A 17839-nucleotide genomic window follows, 5' to 3' on the forward strand; every position below is an offset into this window, starting at 1 on the left:
CCCGGTCCCGGTCCCGGTCCCGGTCCCGGTCCCGGTCCCGATCCCGATCCCGATCCCGGCCCCTCAGCCCCGGCCCCTCAGCCCCAGCAGCGCCCCCTAGCGGCACAGGAGCCCTCGGGCACACACGCGCGCACGCCCCCTGAGGAAGCCCCGCCCCGCCGGCACCGCCGGCGCCGCGGATTGGTTGTCGCGGCCGAGGGGCGGTGCGAAGCCCCGCCCCGTCCCGCGGCGCCCCCTGCGGGCCCCGCGGCGCCTGCGCAGCGGCGGCGGGGCGGCCCCGGCCGTTGTTGTGGAGGGGCCGGTCAAGATGGCGGCCGGGCAGGGGGGCGGCGGCGGCAACAACGGGACCGGCAGCGGGAGCGGGACGGCGCCCGGGAGCGGAGCGGCGGGGCTCGGGATTCCCGCGCACCTGACCCTCTCCTTCTCGTCCGGGCCGCACTGGGGCGCGGCAGCTCTGCCGCAGTCGCACACGGTGCGCAGCCTGGAGCGGGCCCTGGAGGAGGCGGGCAGCTCGGGCATCCTGTGCCTGAGCGGGAGGAAGCTGCGCGACTTCCCCGGCAGCGGCTGCGACCTGAGCGACACCACGCAAGCAGGTGAGTGGGCCCCGGCCGTGGCCGGGCCGGGGCTGCGGGCGTCCTGCGGGGCCGCTGCGGGCCCGGCGGTGAGGGCGGGGGGCGCGTTGCCGCTGTGGCGGGCGCTGGGGCCGGGCGGTGGCGGGTGCGGGGCCCTGGTGCGGGGCTGCAGCGGAGGGGTCCCCGTGGTGACACGGGAGGGCTGTGGGGGCAGTGGAGGGGGTGTCACGGGAGCGGCCGCTCTGGGTGAGCAGCGGGGGCCCCGCTGTGTGAGGGCAGTGGAGGAGAGCGGGGAGGCTCCGCGTTTGGGGGGGGTTCTCCGTGCAGGACAGGGCCTGGAGGATGTGGGGGTGCAGTGTCGGGGCTGCCCTGCTGGGCGCCCTGGGGGCCGATTGTGCCGCGTGGGTGTGGGGCGAGCGGCCGTGCAGGTGTGGGCTGAGAGCGGGGCACGCTGAGCCTCGTGTGTGCGAGCGGAGCGGGGCTCCCGGAGGTGCCAGGGGAGGTGGGGGGCGAGCGGCTGTGTGTGAGCGTGTGCGAAAGCACAGGGCTGTGTGTATTTGTGTGTGCGAGGGCACAGGGGTGTGTGCGAAGTGTGGAAGGGCACAGGGCTGTGTGTATTTGTGTGTGCGAGGGCACAGGGATGTGCGGGCTGAGGGGCTCCGTGCACTGCCCAGCTGTGTCCGAGCTCTCCGCGGTGCTCGGTGTGTGCCGGGGGGTGGAAGTCGCTGTCCCCCGGGTGGTGGGAGCGGAGCCGGCGCTGTCGGTGTGCTCGGGCTGCCGGGGAGCGGGGCTGTGCGGGGAGGAGAATGCTCTGTGTGCGGCGAGGGGAAGGTGCTGCGGTCTGCCTGCGTGCAGGGAAGGGGGGCGGTCTCAGGGAATCGGGCGTTCGTCCCCTGTGTCCGTCTGTACGTGCCTTAAGGACGGGAAATTGCAGTTGTTGTGCCCTGAGCAGGGTGTGCAGGGTGAGGGGAGCGCTTAAGTTCGCGCTGGGGGGAAGGAGAGCTCCGTGTTGTGGTTGGGTTGTGCCTTCAAGGGTGTCGGATCCCTTGCTGTAAAGCGGTATCGCGGTCCCGACTCCGCAGGAAGATGGTTCCAAGTGCGGGTGCGAGGGATGTGTGAGCATCCAGCAGCGAGTATGGGGAGCTTGATGCGTTCACTGTGTTGGTAAATGCTTGGATGCCGTGAGTGTGGGCCTGGATTTACCCAGGCTTTTAGGTGAAGTAAACATGGAGGCATTTTTCTATACAGTTCCTAGAAGACAAAGCTACATTTTCCACGGAGGTTCTCTCATATTGTGGCTCATCCCCGAAGTGCTTGTGGTTTTTTTTGCTGCTGGAGTAGTTGCTTAAAATGGATTATTTTGAATAATGTGCTAGACGAAAATATTACTGAGAGGCCCAGGGTCTTTTGTTCACAGATAGTAGTGGCTTTCGAAAATGTTGTTTGCGTGAATTAATGCTGTGGGGCTTTTTGTTTTGTTTTGGGGCTTTTCTTTCCCCATGGCTTAATAATAGCTGGTATATTGTTTGGAATAGGAAATTGTCCATGATGGTACCTGGAAATAAAAAGAGGTTCCATGAAATAATGGAAGCTGGAGTTTTCCTTGTACCAGCATAAAAATGTATTTAGCAATGTTGTTGGTCACTGCTTTGTGAAGGTATTCAGTAACCAAAGCATTCAGAAAGAAAGAAGCATTGTAGGTATATAGGCAATCTATTATTTAAAAGACTTTCTGTATCCTGAAGCTGGTCCATCAAGGATCTATACTTTTTGTTTGCTTCTAATTATTGCTGGTTGCATTTTGGTAGGTTTTTTTGTCCATTTATTTTGAATCTCAACATTTGAGTCAGAGCTGTCTTCAGTGATCTTGTTTCTCTGTTTTAGGATGTAGTAGAGCCCAGTCATTCCCATCAGGATTGAATTGTTGTTGTGAATGATGGTGTGAAAATGTTTTAAGGGCTGCCTCTGACAGAAGTAGCTTTACTGCTTGCTGCTCTAAAATCCTGTACTGAAATAATCAATCTGGGTCTATGAAAGTACTGTCTCAGAAGAATCCTGATTTAATGTAGTCCTGGTTTATGAATGAATCCTGATGAAGTACAAATTTTAGACATCTTTCAGATGATGCTTGTAAACAAAAGATCTGTAGTCTCTATTTTGATTTAATCTGTAGAAATTTTTGTCAAGTGGGTAAACAGTGTTCTGCTGGTGAATCATGGACATCCTTGACAGTGTCAGTGTGGCCTGGAGCTTGGTGGGGAATTAGCAGCAGCCTCAGAGGCAACAGTCATGCAGTTATTGGTGTTTCTGTAGCACTTATCCTTGTTTCACATGCAAATATCCCTGTGAACAAGGTTCTAGATGGAGTCAGAGATGTGGGAGATGGGGGCTTGGGTCAGAAATATTTGCAGAGTTTCACTTTCTGTTTTAAGTCAGTGACTACGAAATTCAATTCTGTGGTATTAGGAACAAATATTTTAAAAAAGCAGCCTCTGACCATTGTGGATGTAAGCAATTTCTTCTCTGTATCACCAACCCTTAGGCAGTAGATCTGCAGCGTTACTGTAAACCCAAAATAGTCCGTCTTTATCTCAATAAAGTCAGCAAGAGCTGTGTTGAAGCACAACTGCTGATTTATCAAAAATAGCTTGGGATTTTATATTGCATCTGACTTACATAATGGCTTGCCAATATTTAATTTGCAAATACTGAGGCATACTTTTTCCATCTTAAATTAGGTGTCTAACGCGCAGTGACCAAATCTGGCTGCTTAGCTCTTTTTTCTGTTTTTTTTAACTGTGAATTGTCCTTGCAGCACTTTGGCCAGGAAATCCTTATTTTGTTATTTATCTGAATTTGTCTTCTGGCTGCCCAAACAGATCGTGTGCTGCTTTTAATGAACTTCAAAAAAAAGTAAAATCATAGTATCAAGAGAGATCTTGAATATTCCACTAATTTTATGTGTAATTTTGCTTCTCTGTGTCTGAGCAACATTAGGCCCCCTGGCAGTTAAGTAATTGAGTCTATCACATCCGTGTAATCACAGTCTGCTTAGCTGAAGAGTTGTGTGTTTGCTGTTTTATTTTCTTAGAGATAGATCAGGATGACAGTGTAGCACAGGAGCCTAAGTCAGCCTGTGCCTTTAGCAATTTGCCCCCTTTTTAGTGAACACTTATGAAAAAATGAATTTAGTAAATACGGAAGGTGCATGACCGACAGTTCCAGTTAAATGCAGCGGTGCCATCAGGCTTAATAGTTTATAGTTTTGTCACAGCAGCTTAAATTCCCACTTTTTAATTCTGAGGGAGCTTCCAGGCAATTATAAGTAGGTGAATAATTGCCTGTAGATAGATGAATGTTGAAATTTCTCCTTTCTCACCACCTGCTTCCTCATAGCTGAGGAGTAACACCAGTATATTCCAGTATGACTTGAGAGTGAGCCCTCCTGTCATGGCCAGTAACAGTCTGGGCATGGCATTGTTACAGATGCCATTGTCACCATTACTTGCATGTCTCACTTTTTTTACATCCTAATTCTGGCCCTTCTAAGGTATATTGTCATTCACGTGATTACAGATTAAACCCCAAAGCTTAATATTGAGAGTGAAATGCAAAAGAATGTTAATTTATAATGCGGTTCTGCCTCTCCAGTATGCACTTCCAAACCAATTATATTTTCCTTTCTGAATAGAATTATTTCTGTTGGTGGAGCCAATGTTGATTAAATTGAGGATGGCAGTAACTGAAGAGCAGCAACAAATCCAATATTCAGCTAAAAAAACTAGCACTCATATTTGACATATATCCTAAATCTAGACTACATTCTGGAAATGTTGCAAAATGTAGTTTTTCAGCAGCATTTCCTTCAGATTTGAACAAAAAGAGGAACTCTTTGGGGGAGAGGGACCAGTGTTTATGCTCTGAAATGCATCTGATGCAAAATCTGGTAGTGAGAGTTTATAAACAAACAATTGTGGAAATTTTCCACGGTGTTTTCACAGCCTGTCCAGTGTTTGGGCTAAGGGGAAATGAGCTGTGTGTGCTTGAGGCTTTCTTGCTGAAGGCCAGTAATAAGAATCCTTGTTTAGGATACTTGGTGTGATGGGCAAGTTAGGAAAAGTCTCAGTTCAGTGACTTGAAGTCAAAGGAGCTGATTATGACTGTTTGCCTGCCTAAAAGGATTGTATTATGAAAAATTCTACTTATATCTTAATATTAAAAAACCCCTATAACGCAGTGTTATAGCCTTATCTGAAATACTGACCTACAGAAAACATGCGATGTGTAATTTTTTGACTTCTTACCGTCTCCATCCATCAAAATTAAATTTGCTATTGCATTGACTATTTGTGTTTTGTAATATCCAACATCTAGCACTGGTAGTATTTCTGTGTTTGATCAACTACGGAATTTTTTTTGATACTTCATTACTGATTATTTGCAGAGGGGGCAAATTATTTAGATTGCGAATTGTATTGCAAAAACTTGTGTGATAAAGAAAAAGGGAGTAGCTTTTGCTTTTTGAGATACTCTTTTTGGTGAAGTGTGTTTTCCCATTTGAGTTGTGCTGCTTGGTTGGAGCCGATTCAAAAGTACATACTCATGTTCCCTGCAAGCCTGGCATTTAAAGCTGAAATCTGTCCTTAGCAAAAAGGTAACAAAACCAGGGCTAAAGGCTGGAGTTCTGCAGAAAATGCAAAGATACTTGGATATTTGATATGTTTTTAGGGATTTTTTGGGGGGGGGTTTTGGTGATAAAAGTTTTACATGACAGTGTGAAGAGACTTCTGAGTTCTCTGCTTTTCTGTGGCTGTCCAGCAGTCTAATGTTCATCTGTCTTCCAACTAGCCTGGAATTGTTTGCCACTTGCTAGGAGAATGTGCTGACAGGTCTAGAGAAGGTCACACACTTCAGGTGAAAATAAAAAATACAAGTCTTATTCTCCGGTATAGAACTGAAATAGTTTTGTGCTTGGCAGACATAATTATCACAAATGTGTTCCCAATGTCAACATATGACTTCTGAAAAAACGTTTGTGTAGTTAAAAGGCTTGAAGGAGCCCTGAGCCCAGCCTTCTGGCAGCTGAGCAGCCGGTGTAACTGCACCGTGAGCAAATCCCCGACCATCTGGGTATTAAACCAAACACTCCTGCCATTTGTCACTTTACTTCTGTTTCCATAGGTGGAAGCAGGATGAAGTGGACGAGAACTTGTTCTTTTGAAGACTGACCTAGAACTAAAAGGTTTCTGAGAGTGTTTGCTTCAAGTCATTACATGCGGTAATGAGAGATACTACGTAATTATTTTTAAGCTAATAGAAGTGGCTGTGGCCATTCTTAAACGCTGCCATGAGGTCTGGCATGAGTAGGACAGAGTCGGCAGGAGGCACCAGCCAATAAGAACAGATGCTGAAGTTGCTACAGCAGAGGCCTCCAGGTCTCAGGAGAACATGCTGGAGTTGTTGCTCGACCCTGCTTACTCAGTGCTCATGGACTGCTGCTTTACCCAGTTTCTTCAGGTTTTTTTCTGCTTTCATCTTAGTGCATTTGCCTTGTTTTCCAGTGTTCTTTGTCTTCCGGTAGTTCAGCTTACTTGAAAAATGTTTCTGCTTAGTTTATTCAGTGACAAGCCATTTTATCTGCACAAAAGATAAGTCATGTAGTAAACGCTGATTACTGCAGGTTGATTGTAGCTTCTGTCTCTGCCTCATGTCTATTTAGAATGTAAGCTCATCAGGACAAAGGCTTGGATGTGTGTTACTGAGCATACAGATGCTGATGTAAGTCTTTCCTTGGGAATTTTGTGTATATTTGAGCTATTCCTTAACAAACTCAGGCTTTGCTTCATTGTTGAATGAGGGTTACTTTACCTTATGTTGTCTGTGAAACGGAAATTTGGAGTTAAAACATTTCAAAGCCAAAAAAGAAATTGTCAGAATTAAACCAATAAATGATGGTGAGTTTAAGTGGGAGGAAGATGCCCTGTGCTGTAATATGCCAGCTTAAGAAGTCTTGCTGACTTGTCAAGAAAATACATTTCACTCTTTCTGGTAGAAAAGCATTTTAACAATTATAGTCTAGACTAAATACTAAAGTGCCAAAACAAAAAAAGCTTCCGGTGGGATTTTCTTCTTACCACTTTAAACTCCAAAAGCTCTGTGGAGCCAAGACACCTTCAGTAATGGAGAGGAAGATAATCCTTGACATGAGGTAATGTCCTTTTGACATGGTATTTGAATTTACATCTTCATGTGCCAGATTGAGGAGTGATCCTGGTGATGTGTTCTTTATTTTGCATTTAAATCAAAATTAAATAGCTGAACACACTCCAGGGCTGGAGCACTGTGGTATCTTGTGCTGGAAATGTCTGGATCTTTCTAATGTTGTAACATGGTGAAGAATTCGCTGAATTCATCTGTTGGGTTCATCCTCATGTTGCAAAATGTGGAATGTGTGAGATTTTCTTAAGAAAGGATATTCTTTGATGTTTGATCTTTGTGTACTTTCAAGCCTACTCAGCAAGGAGGGAGATTTAATCGGTGAAACAGATAGCAACTAACATGTAAGTCCTAAGTGATGTCCAGGTGTTAGAAAAACAAATTACTGGTTTAAGAATTGCCTTGTTAAGATTTAGGGCTTGACAGGCTTCAGTGATCTCAGATGTGGAAGGTGGTTTACAAGGCTTGGGAAGAAGGATGTACCACTGATGGTGGGCACAGGGAGTGCAGAATTTAAGGGCCACAAGGACAGAACTCCCAAGATAAGGATGAAACCTATAAAGGCAACTCAGCATCTCTGTTGAATCAGTTCTGAGTGGGTCAAAGGTAATTCCAGCATGGGGAGATCACAACACTAACTCACAGACCACCAACCCAAGTAACCCACTGACCGAAACGAAGAGAGACTGGGCACATGGACTAATTAGCGAGAGAGGTCATTACCCAATAGAAGGTAGAATACTGGTTATTGAGAGAACCGTGTAACTTGCAGCCAATGAACACTAATTCCTTTCTTTGCTAAAATGTATAAATAGTAAAAAGTTTTTATAATTGGTGTGCTTGACTCGTGGAATACCGCTGAGCACCCACACTTGCACAACTCCAAAATAAATAATCAGTGCCTCTCTCAAGTGTGTAATTATTGGCTTGCTGCGCCTCGAGTAACAAGTCTGATTTGTATGGACGACACTGGCATTGGTGTGCAGCAGATCAGCACCAGCATGCCCCCCAGTTATTCCAACCTTTAGATCAGAGCTTCTGGTTTAGTTTTGTGCTGGTACAGATTTCAGGAAAAACCTCACATACCTGAACCAGCATGTGGTGAGTGGAGGCAACTTAGATGAAAAACACGAATTGCTTGAACCAAACTGCCAATTTAGACATGTTCAGTGTAGATGCATCCAATACAGACTGGGAGACTGGGCTCAGAGAGGGTGGACTGGAATAGTGGGTTCCTTAAGGCTACTTTGATTTCAGAGCCAGTGTGCTGGATCTCAGTTCTTTCTCCCTGGTAGCAGAAGTGTGAGAGAGAACCATTGGTCTATTCCAGTTACAGAAACATTTCCTTCATGTGGAAGAACTATGGTTCAGTCTGACAGGGTGTTTTATTTTTTATTGAAGTCTCTAAAGCAATAAAAGTGTATTTTTGAAAAGGATTTTGGTTTTTTTTGGAAGTGCTGATTAGCATGAAAAGCCAAGAACTCAGAATCTGTCAAATGGAGTTTCTGGTTGCCTGTACAACCCTCCCTCTGTACTTGATAAGAAACCTCAATTATATGGTTGTGTACAGTTTCTTTGTTTGTCATTTTAATTGCACAGATCAAGTCTGTAACTAAACTTGGGGGTGGGAGTAACCATAAAGCAAGTATCTCCTAGCACTTCAGCTGTTGGATCTAGAATCCAAATACCATTTTGATACCTGTTTGTAATACGTTTTCACAAAACCAGAAGCTATTCCATGCTGTCCATGCTGTCAAAGAGCCAGCTGAAAAAAAGTAAAAGCTGCTTGTAGCCACCTCTAGTCTTGGGAGTGTTTTTTCTTTCTTTTAAGCAGAAGACAGCCTGCTTCTACTTGACTTGAGTATATACATGAAAATCAAGTTAAATATTGGTACATAAGCTTTTAAGAATAGACTTTAAATGTATGTAGCTTTTCTTGTGACAATTTGTGGTCCAATTAGTTTCCTGGGAGCTGCAGGGTTTTGGCAGGCATGCTCAGTTCCCTTACTGTGCATAAGAGTTGATGGGTGCTCAGTTTGTTCTGTGTTGTCCTTCACCATAGCTCTTAGTGTTGGAGAGGAAATGTTGATTTTTATGTGAAATTCACAGTTACATGTAGAAATTATGTTGCTGTAATTCTTGACCATTCTTTGCCGGTAAGATCTAAATTTTTGGTCTCCTTTGCAACTGAAATGGTTGCTGTTTTTATCAGTATGGGCAATCATTCTGCATCTGGATGTATTTTAATTGTTCAGTACTTCATTTTGCAACATAAGTAAGTCTGAAGAATTCTGATATTTATTATTTAATTACGCAGGTTCATTTTTCTTTTGAAGGGAAAATTTTAAAACATTTCTGTGTTTAACAATGCTAGTCATTCATTAGGATTGTTAAACTGTGAAACTGCAAGTAGATGTGTAGAGTTTGAGGGAAATGCTAGAGAGACATACATCCCATTTGAGGTGAGCTTAGGAATCTTAAGAGTTCCTTTCTTCTGAGACTCCTTCTCCAATTTGTTGAGAAGCTAAGAAAGTCAGGAAGAGATCTGTCTCCTGTTACTAACCACAGAAATGGCACTTAGCATGAACAAACCAATTTCACTGTTTATGTAACAAAGCTTTTTTCAATCAGAATGATGGTGGTTTGTGGACATGGACAGCTTGTGCCTCCCGGAATTACCACATGCAGGTGTTTCTGTAGTGTTTGAAGCTACTTTTTTCTTCTCCAGAACCATCTTGCATCTGACAGACAAATGAGTGTTCTGTGTGATGATCTCAGATTTATGTGTAGATTGACTAAAAGAGTATCTTTGGGATCAGCTCTGAACACTTGTTTTATGCATCCATTGTCTTCATTAGTAGGACTAATTATACAGTTACAACTTTTCTTAGACTTTGGTTGGGTTAGGCTAAAGCATTGCTAGAAAAGCTGGCTAGGAAAATCTGTATCTGTGATGAGTTAGAGCAGTTCTGGCTTTTGTGGGGTGAGGAATGTGAGGCTTTTATGATCTAGTTTCTTAATGCCATTTTGGAGCAAACAAAAGCCTAACACCAATATCCTGGATCAGCAACGTATTTTTATGAAAAGAGTATAATATCAAGATCAGGTTCAAGTGTAAATTTCCGAGCTGAGCCTCGTATTTCAAGTTCAGCATTTAGTGTATGTAATATGTGAATACAAAAGGGATTGTACTGGCTTAAATAAAAGGCCAGTCTGTTATATCAGGATGTTCCTGACGGTAAGCAGTACTGCATCCTTAGGGAAAAGTGCAAAAACAAGGCAAATGTGATGTTAACACTACTTAACTACCTTGCTGCACACGGCTATAACCTGACAACTTGAGCTTTTTGTTCTCCCTTTTGATCATGGCTTAAATTTTTACAAGATAACTTCTTATAGCTTCCCTTCCAGACTGATTTCCTAAAATTCTTTCCTTTTTATCTTTCTATATATTGTTTTTTAATCACTGTTTTATAGTAACTAAAGACTTGACTTTTTCTGTCAAAAAACTAAACTGCAACTGACTTCTTCATATTTTTCTAGTTCCTCTTTCAAATTTAACCTTAGTAATGGTGTACTTCTCACTTTTATTGTTCCTGCAGAGATAGTGTATTGAAATACCCTGTGATTCATGAGCAGGCATGGATAGTGTCTTCTATTTAGTCCTCACATAACACTCCCACTGAGAGTTTTCCAGTCTAAACTGGTTAAGCAAAGGATTCCTATAATCTCACTTCTAGAGTTGTCGTCCTAAATCATCTGTGCTTCTGCATTTAGCAGCTTTCCTTGCTTCTCCAGTCTATTAACCCTTACAAAGCCATTCTCAAGTGCTAGCAGCCTGTTTTCATTTCAAGTGAGATGAAAGCTGTCTTGTTTATAGAGAAGCAGCCTATTCCTAAAGTTTTTTCCTTTTTTCAGACCACATTTTCTTGGTCATCCATTGTGTTATTAGTCTTCAGAAAGTACCTAAATTGCATTAGTTTCACATCTACATTTTATTTACCATAATAGACAATACTGTCTCATAAACTTCTTGCTTGTTATGAAAACATTTTTGGAGTAGAAATCATTCTTTAGTTTGGATAAAAATAGCTTTACTTGTTTTAAAAAAGCTGCAAGTACATTCAATATGAGAATATTGTGGAAAACTATAGATACTCAAATCTTTCTCTTCAGAAAAATCTGAACCAACCCCTGGAGCTATTCTAATGCTATTTTGCAATGTTGGAATGAAAAAGTTGGTTGGATTAGAAGTCATGCTATCTCCCACCTCTTTATTTACCTGTTTTATTTTATTATTGAGAGATAGTGGGTATAATTTCCTGTTTTAATAGGATTTCTGGGTTTCATAATAAAAAAGTTTAATCCTTCCCCCAGAGTGTCTTCAAAGGCATTGTTTTCAGAGAAGTGGTCCTAAAGTAATACACAAATAATGTGACCTTGGTATATATTTTGATGTGCAGCTGTATGGGGTTTTTGCTGAGGGGCTTCAGCCAGACTGTGCTGATGTGATTTGTGTCAGGCCGGGGTAGAAACCACAGCCGGTTTATGTTGCCCGTATTACACTGCTGGTCCACTTATCCAGAGCAGAGAGTTGGTGAATCCTCTGCTTGTTTTCTGGTCTGCCTCTAGAATTTATTTCTACAGAAGAAATAGCAAAGCTGGTTTTTAACCTGGGACTTTCTAAGATTTGTGGTTGAGGTATGGCTGGAAGCAAATAAAGCAGCAAAATTTTCATGGTGCCCTTGAGCCTTCTTGTTCAGGTGTAACCTACAGTCCTGCTCCTGGGACCAGTGGCAGTAGGGTGGGATTCTTCATTTCTGTTTTTTGGACTAGGTCTTTGTACTAGCCTTCAGTCACTTTTCCAGTTGCTGATAAAACAAATCAGGAAGAGGCTTAGACCTGGTTTTTTTTCAGAGTGGGGTTGTATCAAAGACTTCAGCATGTGGTGGAGGTTGTAGAACTGTGCCAGCAATAAAACTGCGGGCATCTTTTCTGCATGCAGGTGTCACACTCTGCTGAACATTAGAACAAGACAGCATTTGTTTAAGAAGGGTTTTGCAGAAGACTTTCATGTGAAAGTTGTCATTTTTCTGTAACATTTTGAAATCCGATGTAGTAGAAAACAGAAAGTGAACCTCTCTGGTTGTAAAAACTCTTTCAAGCATGCGAATTTTTTAAATAAGCTTTTTATTTTTTGTTGAGGTGTTCAGTTTTAGTTAACTTTGTTCCATTTTTCTCACAGTTCATTAGGAATGCCACTCCTCCAACCTAGGAGTGTCTTTTTCTGCCTCTTGCAGGTAAAGTTTGCAGAATTCAGTATTAGCAGTGGATACTCTGATCTATTGGAAGACTTTGTGATACTTAAGCTTGAGAATGTTTCTTAGAAATAATGGAGTGACAGCCAGATGACACACAAAATTTCACATATTCTAGACTTCAAGAAGTAAAATTAAAGCTGCTGCCAAAAATGACTCTACGGGAAGCTGGTGTTTCATTGTACCAGTCCATTTTATTTGCTGGTCACCTGCAGCACGCTGTGGATGGCCATTCCCTCTGCTCAGTACCCTGGCATCTTGCATTCAGCCTGTTGTGTACCAGCATCACAGGGTGTTCTCTGCACAGCTTTCCTCTACCCTTCTGTCCTGCAGCTCACACTGGTGTGAGCAGGTATCTGCCACAGGTGCAGGTCTTTGCACTGGCCTTTATTCAAGGTGAGTGTCTGCCAGGTGAGGTCCTGGCTCTCATCCCGTCCCTCCAGCATGTGAGTTGCCTCTTTGCTCCCTCCAGCTGGATGCTGTCTGTGCACTTCTGAAGGCACATTCTATCCTGTTTGCCAGGTTGGTGATGAAGAAACTAAACAACATTTGATTCCAGTGTTGGCCCTGAGAAATGCTGCTTGTAGCTGGTTTGTCAGTTAAACTTCAGGTCATTGAGCTCTCTTTGAACCAGATAATGACTTTGAGCCAATTTTCCAACCCCTTTCTAGACTTTTTGCAGAACTGTATGTTCATTCCAATGTTCATAGAATGGGAGCTAAGCAGAAACAGTTATGCCATGTGAGTGTTAAAAACTGAGAACTAAAGCCTGAAATAGCAAGGGATCTGTATTACTTCTCTGTTAAAAGAGTTTGTTCAGCATTTCTGAGACACCACATCCTTTTAAAATGTCTTGAGTTGGGAACCACAGTTACTTTCAGAAGACTGGGCAGTTGTTCTCAAATAAATACCTCTTTCTTCCAAGGTAGTTGGTGGACTTTTGATGACACAGGTTTTGGTAGTTTAGCTGATGATTTTCAGGATTCTTGGGTCACATTTCATTTGTATTTTCTGGTTCTTTTCAAGGTTTCATACAGTCAGAGGTGCTGTGCATTTTGGTAATGCGCAGTTTTGTCATAACTCCTGCATGCAGATTTGCATAATGCAGTCATGCATTGTCAGAATAAATCTAGCTCAACTATTGTGTTCCCATGGTCAAAGATAGCTCCTCTTTCCTTTTTTTAGGCCAGGCTAAATTGCATCTTGACTTTTATACATAAATACGTGTGGCATTGGTTTTTGCAACTTTATGCTCTTTTTAGCTAAGTTACAAATGTGCAGCTGGAGAATGTCAGTTACTGTGTAAGGGTGTTTTGGGAGCTTGGCTTTAGCATTGCAGATACATTGTACAATGACATTGGATTCTAACGTAGCTGTCAAACAGGAAAAATGACATTGACTGGGTTTGTACCTTGACTTACTGTTGTGCCCAGAGTTGGAGGGGAAGAAATCCAAGAATTGCACAGAACAAAGACCTGATAGAAGAGGGACAATCATAATTGATATTCAGTGTCATTGTAACTATGTAGTATGAAATGTATTTTTGAATTCCTGTCGTTCTTCTACTTTCTGTTGTAATTGCACATTGAGCAATAATCTTTTAGTATGTTAAGGCTCTTTTGTGTATTAATTATATGTGGTAGCATCTGGTAAAACTGAATTATTTTACACTGCCTGCAACACCTTAATTTTTAGGAGCATGACAAGAATAACAGTGGGTACTGTTATCTCCTCTTACTGCAGGGAAAATCTTGACTAAAAAAGGATTTTTTTTCCCCATTTGCTTCTAGATCTTTCAAAGAACAGATTTACTGAAATTCCTCCTGATGTCTGGCTTTTTGCACCACTGGAAACTTTAAATTTGTATCACAACTGCATCAAATCCATTCCAGAATCTATTAAAAACCTGCAAATGCTTACCTACCTTAACATTAGGTGAGTAATGGTGGTCGGTTTTGGTCTTTATATAATGTATCTCATTGGAGAGTTGGAATTTTGCTTCATCAAGTCATTGTGTTTGCAGTTTTCTTTGTTTCTGATGTTATGTAGACAGACAATGTTCAGAAACTACAGGTATGAAAATTTGCTGCCATCAGGAGGGTAAATTACTCTGGCTCATTTTGCACATTATTTACATCCACTGCTGTACTGCTCTTTTTAAACTTGGAAAACATATGGTTGGATTTTCTCACAAGAACAGAAGATGGATATGAGCTCTGGCAGGAGAGAGAATCTAAAAAACTCTCCTGACCCTGTTTTCCACGATATTCCTTGTTTCTGATATTGGCTGCATCAAATCCAAAACAGTTTTCTCAGTTAAGAGCTATTTAAATCCCCAAAACCTACTCTGTCTCAAAATCTGCAAATATCAGTTCTTCTAGTGCTAATTCATGAGTAATGTGCTCTGTGGCACTTTTAAAGAGGATTAATATGATACAAAACTGCAAAATTTTCTGAAAGAAATATGGCCTTTCTTCAGCAGCAGCCCATTTCTCTTTTGATGGTGTTTGAGGTGCTGAATACATTTCTTTACACAGAAATGCTGTATAGTTCTAACTCTTCTTTCAAGAGTTGACTCTCCTGATCATCCTTTGCCAAACTGTGCTTTGTCCTCATTTCTGTGCTCCTATCCAAAGACTGTTTTCACAGCGCAGGAACGTGTGGGCTGTAGTATTGGAGAGCAGGCTAAAATCCTTCCTTCCTAGCTCAGATGCTTTGTTACAGAAGAAAACCACACGATCTCAGATTCTAATTTGGGATTCAGATGGTGGAAGAATCGTATTGTGCATTTCATAGTAAAGCAGGCAGCTCCTAAAAAAACCCAAAACCTGGAAAACCAGAGGAAATCTATGTAAGCGACATGAATGACTGCTTCATTGGCACTCTTTTATAGTCAGTTCAAGAAAAGCTTACTTGCACATTGTGTTTTTGCTTCTCATACCATCAACCGAAAAAGCCTGGCATATCTGCCTGAAATGCAACATAAAAAGAGACTTAATGCACACCTATATACAGAATTTATTTGTATTGTCCACTTTAAATTTTACAGAATAAATCCGTTGCTTTTATAGAGAGACTGTGAAAAGGTTCTAGTCATTTTATGGTGTAATTTGCAAGAGTATGTTTTTGTTGATTTTGCAGTTCTGTAAACTGTAGTCGTGGAGAAAATACTAAAAACCCCCAAGATTTGTAGATTGAGAACAATGCTCTGAATACATATCAATTAAGCACTAAAACTTCTGTATTTTTCTTAATGTAGTCTGAGGACTTAAAAGTTTTTTTTGGTCAAAAATAGAGCGAGCTCTACCTAAATCAACAGCAATTACTGATTTTAATTTTTTTACTTTTATATGTGAAAGGAATTGCTTTCATTTCATACCATATCTGAACAAGCTTGTTTTCCAATGACTTTTTAAAATGTACCTTATTAGAAACATTTTATGTATTTCTGGCAGTGGAAGTCCATCAATGTGGATAGCTTTTTCAATATAGATTTAAATCCAGTAGTGGGTAAGAATGTATTTCATAGCAGGTACACATGCATGCAGCTGGAAAATGATATACACAGAAGAAATATATTTTAATTAAGACTTACTTTCCAGACTGTTGCTCAGCAAAATAAATAAATGTTTAGGGCTTTTTGTGTTGGCTCAGGAGAGACACAACAACATGACATGAGAAGCAATGGCCTTATATAATGTTCTGGTTTGGCAGACTATCACATCAGGTGGTACTTCTGAAGGTATCAGCAGGATAAAAGCAAGTGTCAAACATTATTTCTTTTAACACATTTCTCTGTACATTTTGGTGTTAGATTCTGTCCTAGTACATACTCATTTCATCAAGTAAAATGGGGATCTAAAATTCACATACCTGAGATAGGCTGTATCTGGTAAGGAAATTGTGGTGGAGATTGTAGATGAAATTGTAATAGGTGGAGAAAGTAATCTGGGATGGGAGAAAAGTTGTACAATATTCATCTCAGACTCCCTGAGAGCTAAAAAAGAGATTATAATCTAGTCTTGCTTGTCCCTTTTTCTTTCTTTCAAGTCGAAATCTTTTGTCAACGTTGCCAAAATACCTGTTTGATCTTCCACTGAAAGTTCTGGTTGTCAGTAATAACAAGCTGGTCTCCATTCCAGAAGAAATTGGAAAGTTGAGAGATCTAATGGAGTTGGTAAATACAACTGTGAATCTTTGTACTAAGTAAACTTATAAGCAGTGTATTTTCAGTATAATAAATTATTAATATTTCTTTAAATATAGAACTACAAAATTTAAATTCAGCTACTGTGTTTTATTGGTATTTTCAGTTTATTTTTCAAGGTTATCAAACCCAGAATGCATGCTCAATGATGATTAAGGACATAGTAGAGAGAGTTTCATTCCAGTACCTGTGATATACCTGTTTAGAACATAAGAAGGCTAGAAAGACTCTATATGATTGTTTAATCACTCTGGTCTACATAAATTAATACTAAATTAGTGTCAGAAATAGCTGTAGTCTTTGTTCACTTGATGCAGTTTTGTCACCCTCTAGTGCTTGTATCCAAAAAGCTGGTGAGCCTGCTATTGCTGTCTGTACTTTTTTTAGTTTTATGGGTTGGTTCAAGGTTTATTAAGGAAAAAGAATTTTTAGAAGAGGGCAGAATGCCAGTCAATTTCCAGCAATAGCACAAGAAGTTTTTGACAGATACAGGAACTATACCAGGAATGCCTGATTCCTAGGCTGCAGAGTTAGTTTCAAAACCCAGTATTTTATCATTCATTGATTTAACTTCTTGAATTATATTTCTGGAACATGAATCACTAAATACTTTAAAAATCCGCAAGATCTGTTATGGTTCATCTTCTCTGTGGAAAATCCAAGGTAGTTGGGATTTCTTTTAATAGTATGCTTTATAATAGTTTTGACCGCAGTATTCCTTTGTGTAATTTCACTTAAGATGTTCAGTTGATTTATTAATTATATCTTTCTTAGGATATTAGCTGTAATGAACTTCAAGTTCTTCCCCAGCAAATAGGAAAATTGCAGTCACTTAGAGAATTGAACATTAGAAGAAATAATCTCCATATGTTGCCAGATGGTGAGCTACTCATCTTCTCCCCATTGATGTAGGCAAATTAGGTGAAGTGTTAAGAAGATAACTGATTCTTTTTTTGTTTTCTTCTTTTCCCCAAATGCAGAATTAGGAGACCTTCCCTTGGTAAAGCTGGATTTTTCTTGTAATAAAATTACAGAAATTCCAATTTGTTACAGAAAGTTACGTCACTTACAAGTTATAGTTTTGGATAACAATCCAATGCAGATACCACCAGCACAGGTTAGTATTAAAGCACACAAATACAGAAATTTGTATTAGGATCTTAGAGGAAGCTGTTCTAATTTATACCAATCAAGTTTTCATTTTTTTAACGTGTATTTCTTGTATTTCTCCTTTTGGGGTGTTTTGGCTGCAAATGCAGTGCAGAAGGTATTTCTTGGGGTATATTCTCAGGGACCATGCTGTGTAATTAAGACTTTTTGTTCATTTGTTTCCCAACAGATATGTTTAAAGGGCAAAGTACATATATTTAAATTCCTCAGTATTCAGGCGTGCCTCAGAATAGATAAAAAACCAGATTCTTTGGATCTTCCATCATTAGGTAAACGAATCCCCTCCCAGCCACTCACAGACAGGTGAGTAGTGGGGTTTTTGAGTGTAGAGAACATACTTTGAAAAGAACGTTTGT

At 41.4% G+C, this 17839-nt stretch overlaps 1 protein-coding gene across 6 annotated transcripts in view; it reads left to right on the forward strand.

The window, feature by feature from the left end:
* Positions 1-271: 271 nt before the first annotated feature.
* The window catches only part of LRCH2 (leucine rich repeats and calponin homology domain containing 2), a 37861-nt gene continuing 20293 nt past the window's right edge, over positions 272-17839 (forward strand). For all 6 annotated transcript variants that reach the window (XM_032123596.1, XM_032123598.1, XM_032123597.1 and 3 more), the window contains exons 1-6: positions 272-593; positions 13897-14041; positions 16157-16283; positions 17088-17193; positions 17294-17430; positions 17653-17786. In XM_032123596.1, the coding sequence (XP_031979487.1) occupies positions 308-593; positions 13897-14041; positions 16157-16283; positions 17088-17193; positions 17294-17430; positions 17653-17786 (935 nt within the window). In that variant the 5' untranslated portion in view covers positions 272-307. The remainder of the gene's footprint in view (positions 594-13896; positions 14042-16156; positions 16284-17087; positions 17194-17293; positions 17431-17652; positions 17787-17839) is intronic.

This window comes from Corvus moneduloides, chromosome 14 (assembly GCF_009650955.1).
Source record: "Corvus moneduloides isolate bCorMon1 chromosome 14, bCorMon1.pri, whole genome shotgun sequence".
Taxonomy (NCBI): Eukaryota; Metazoa; Chordata; class Aves; order Passeriformes; family Corvidae; genus Corvus; species Corvus moneduloides.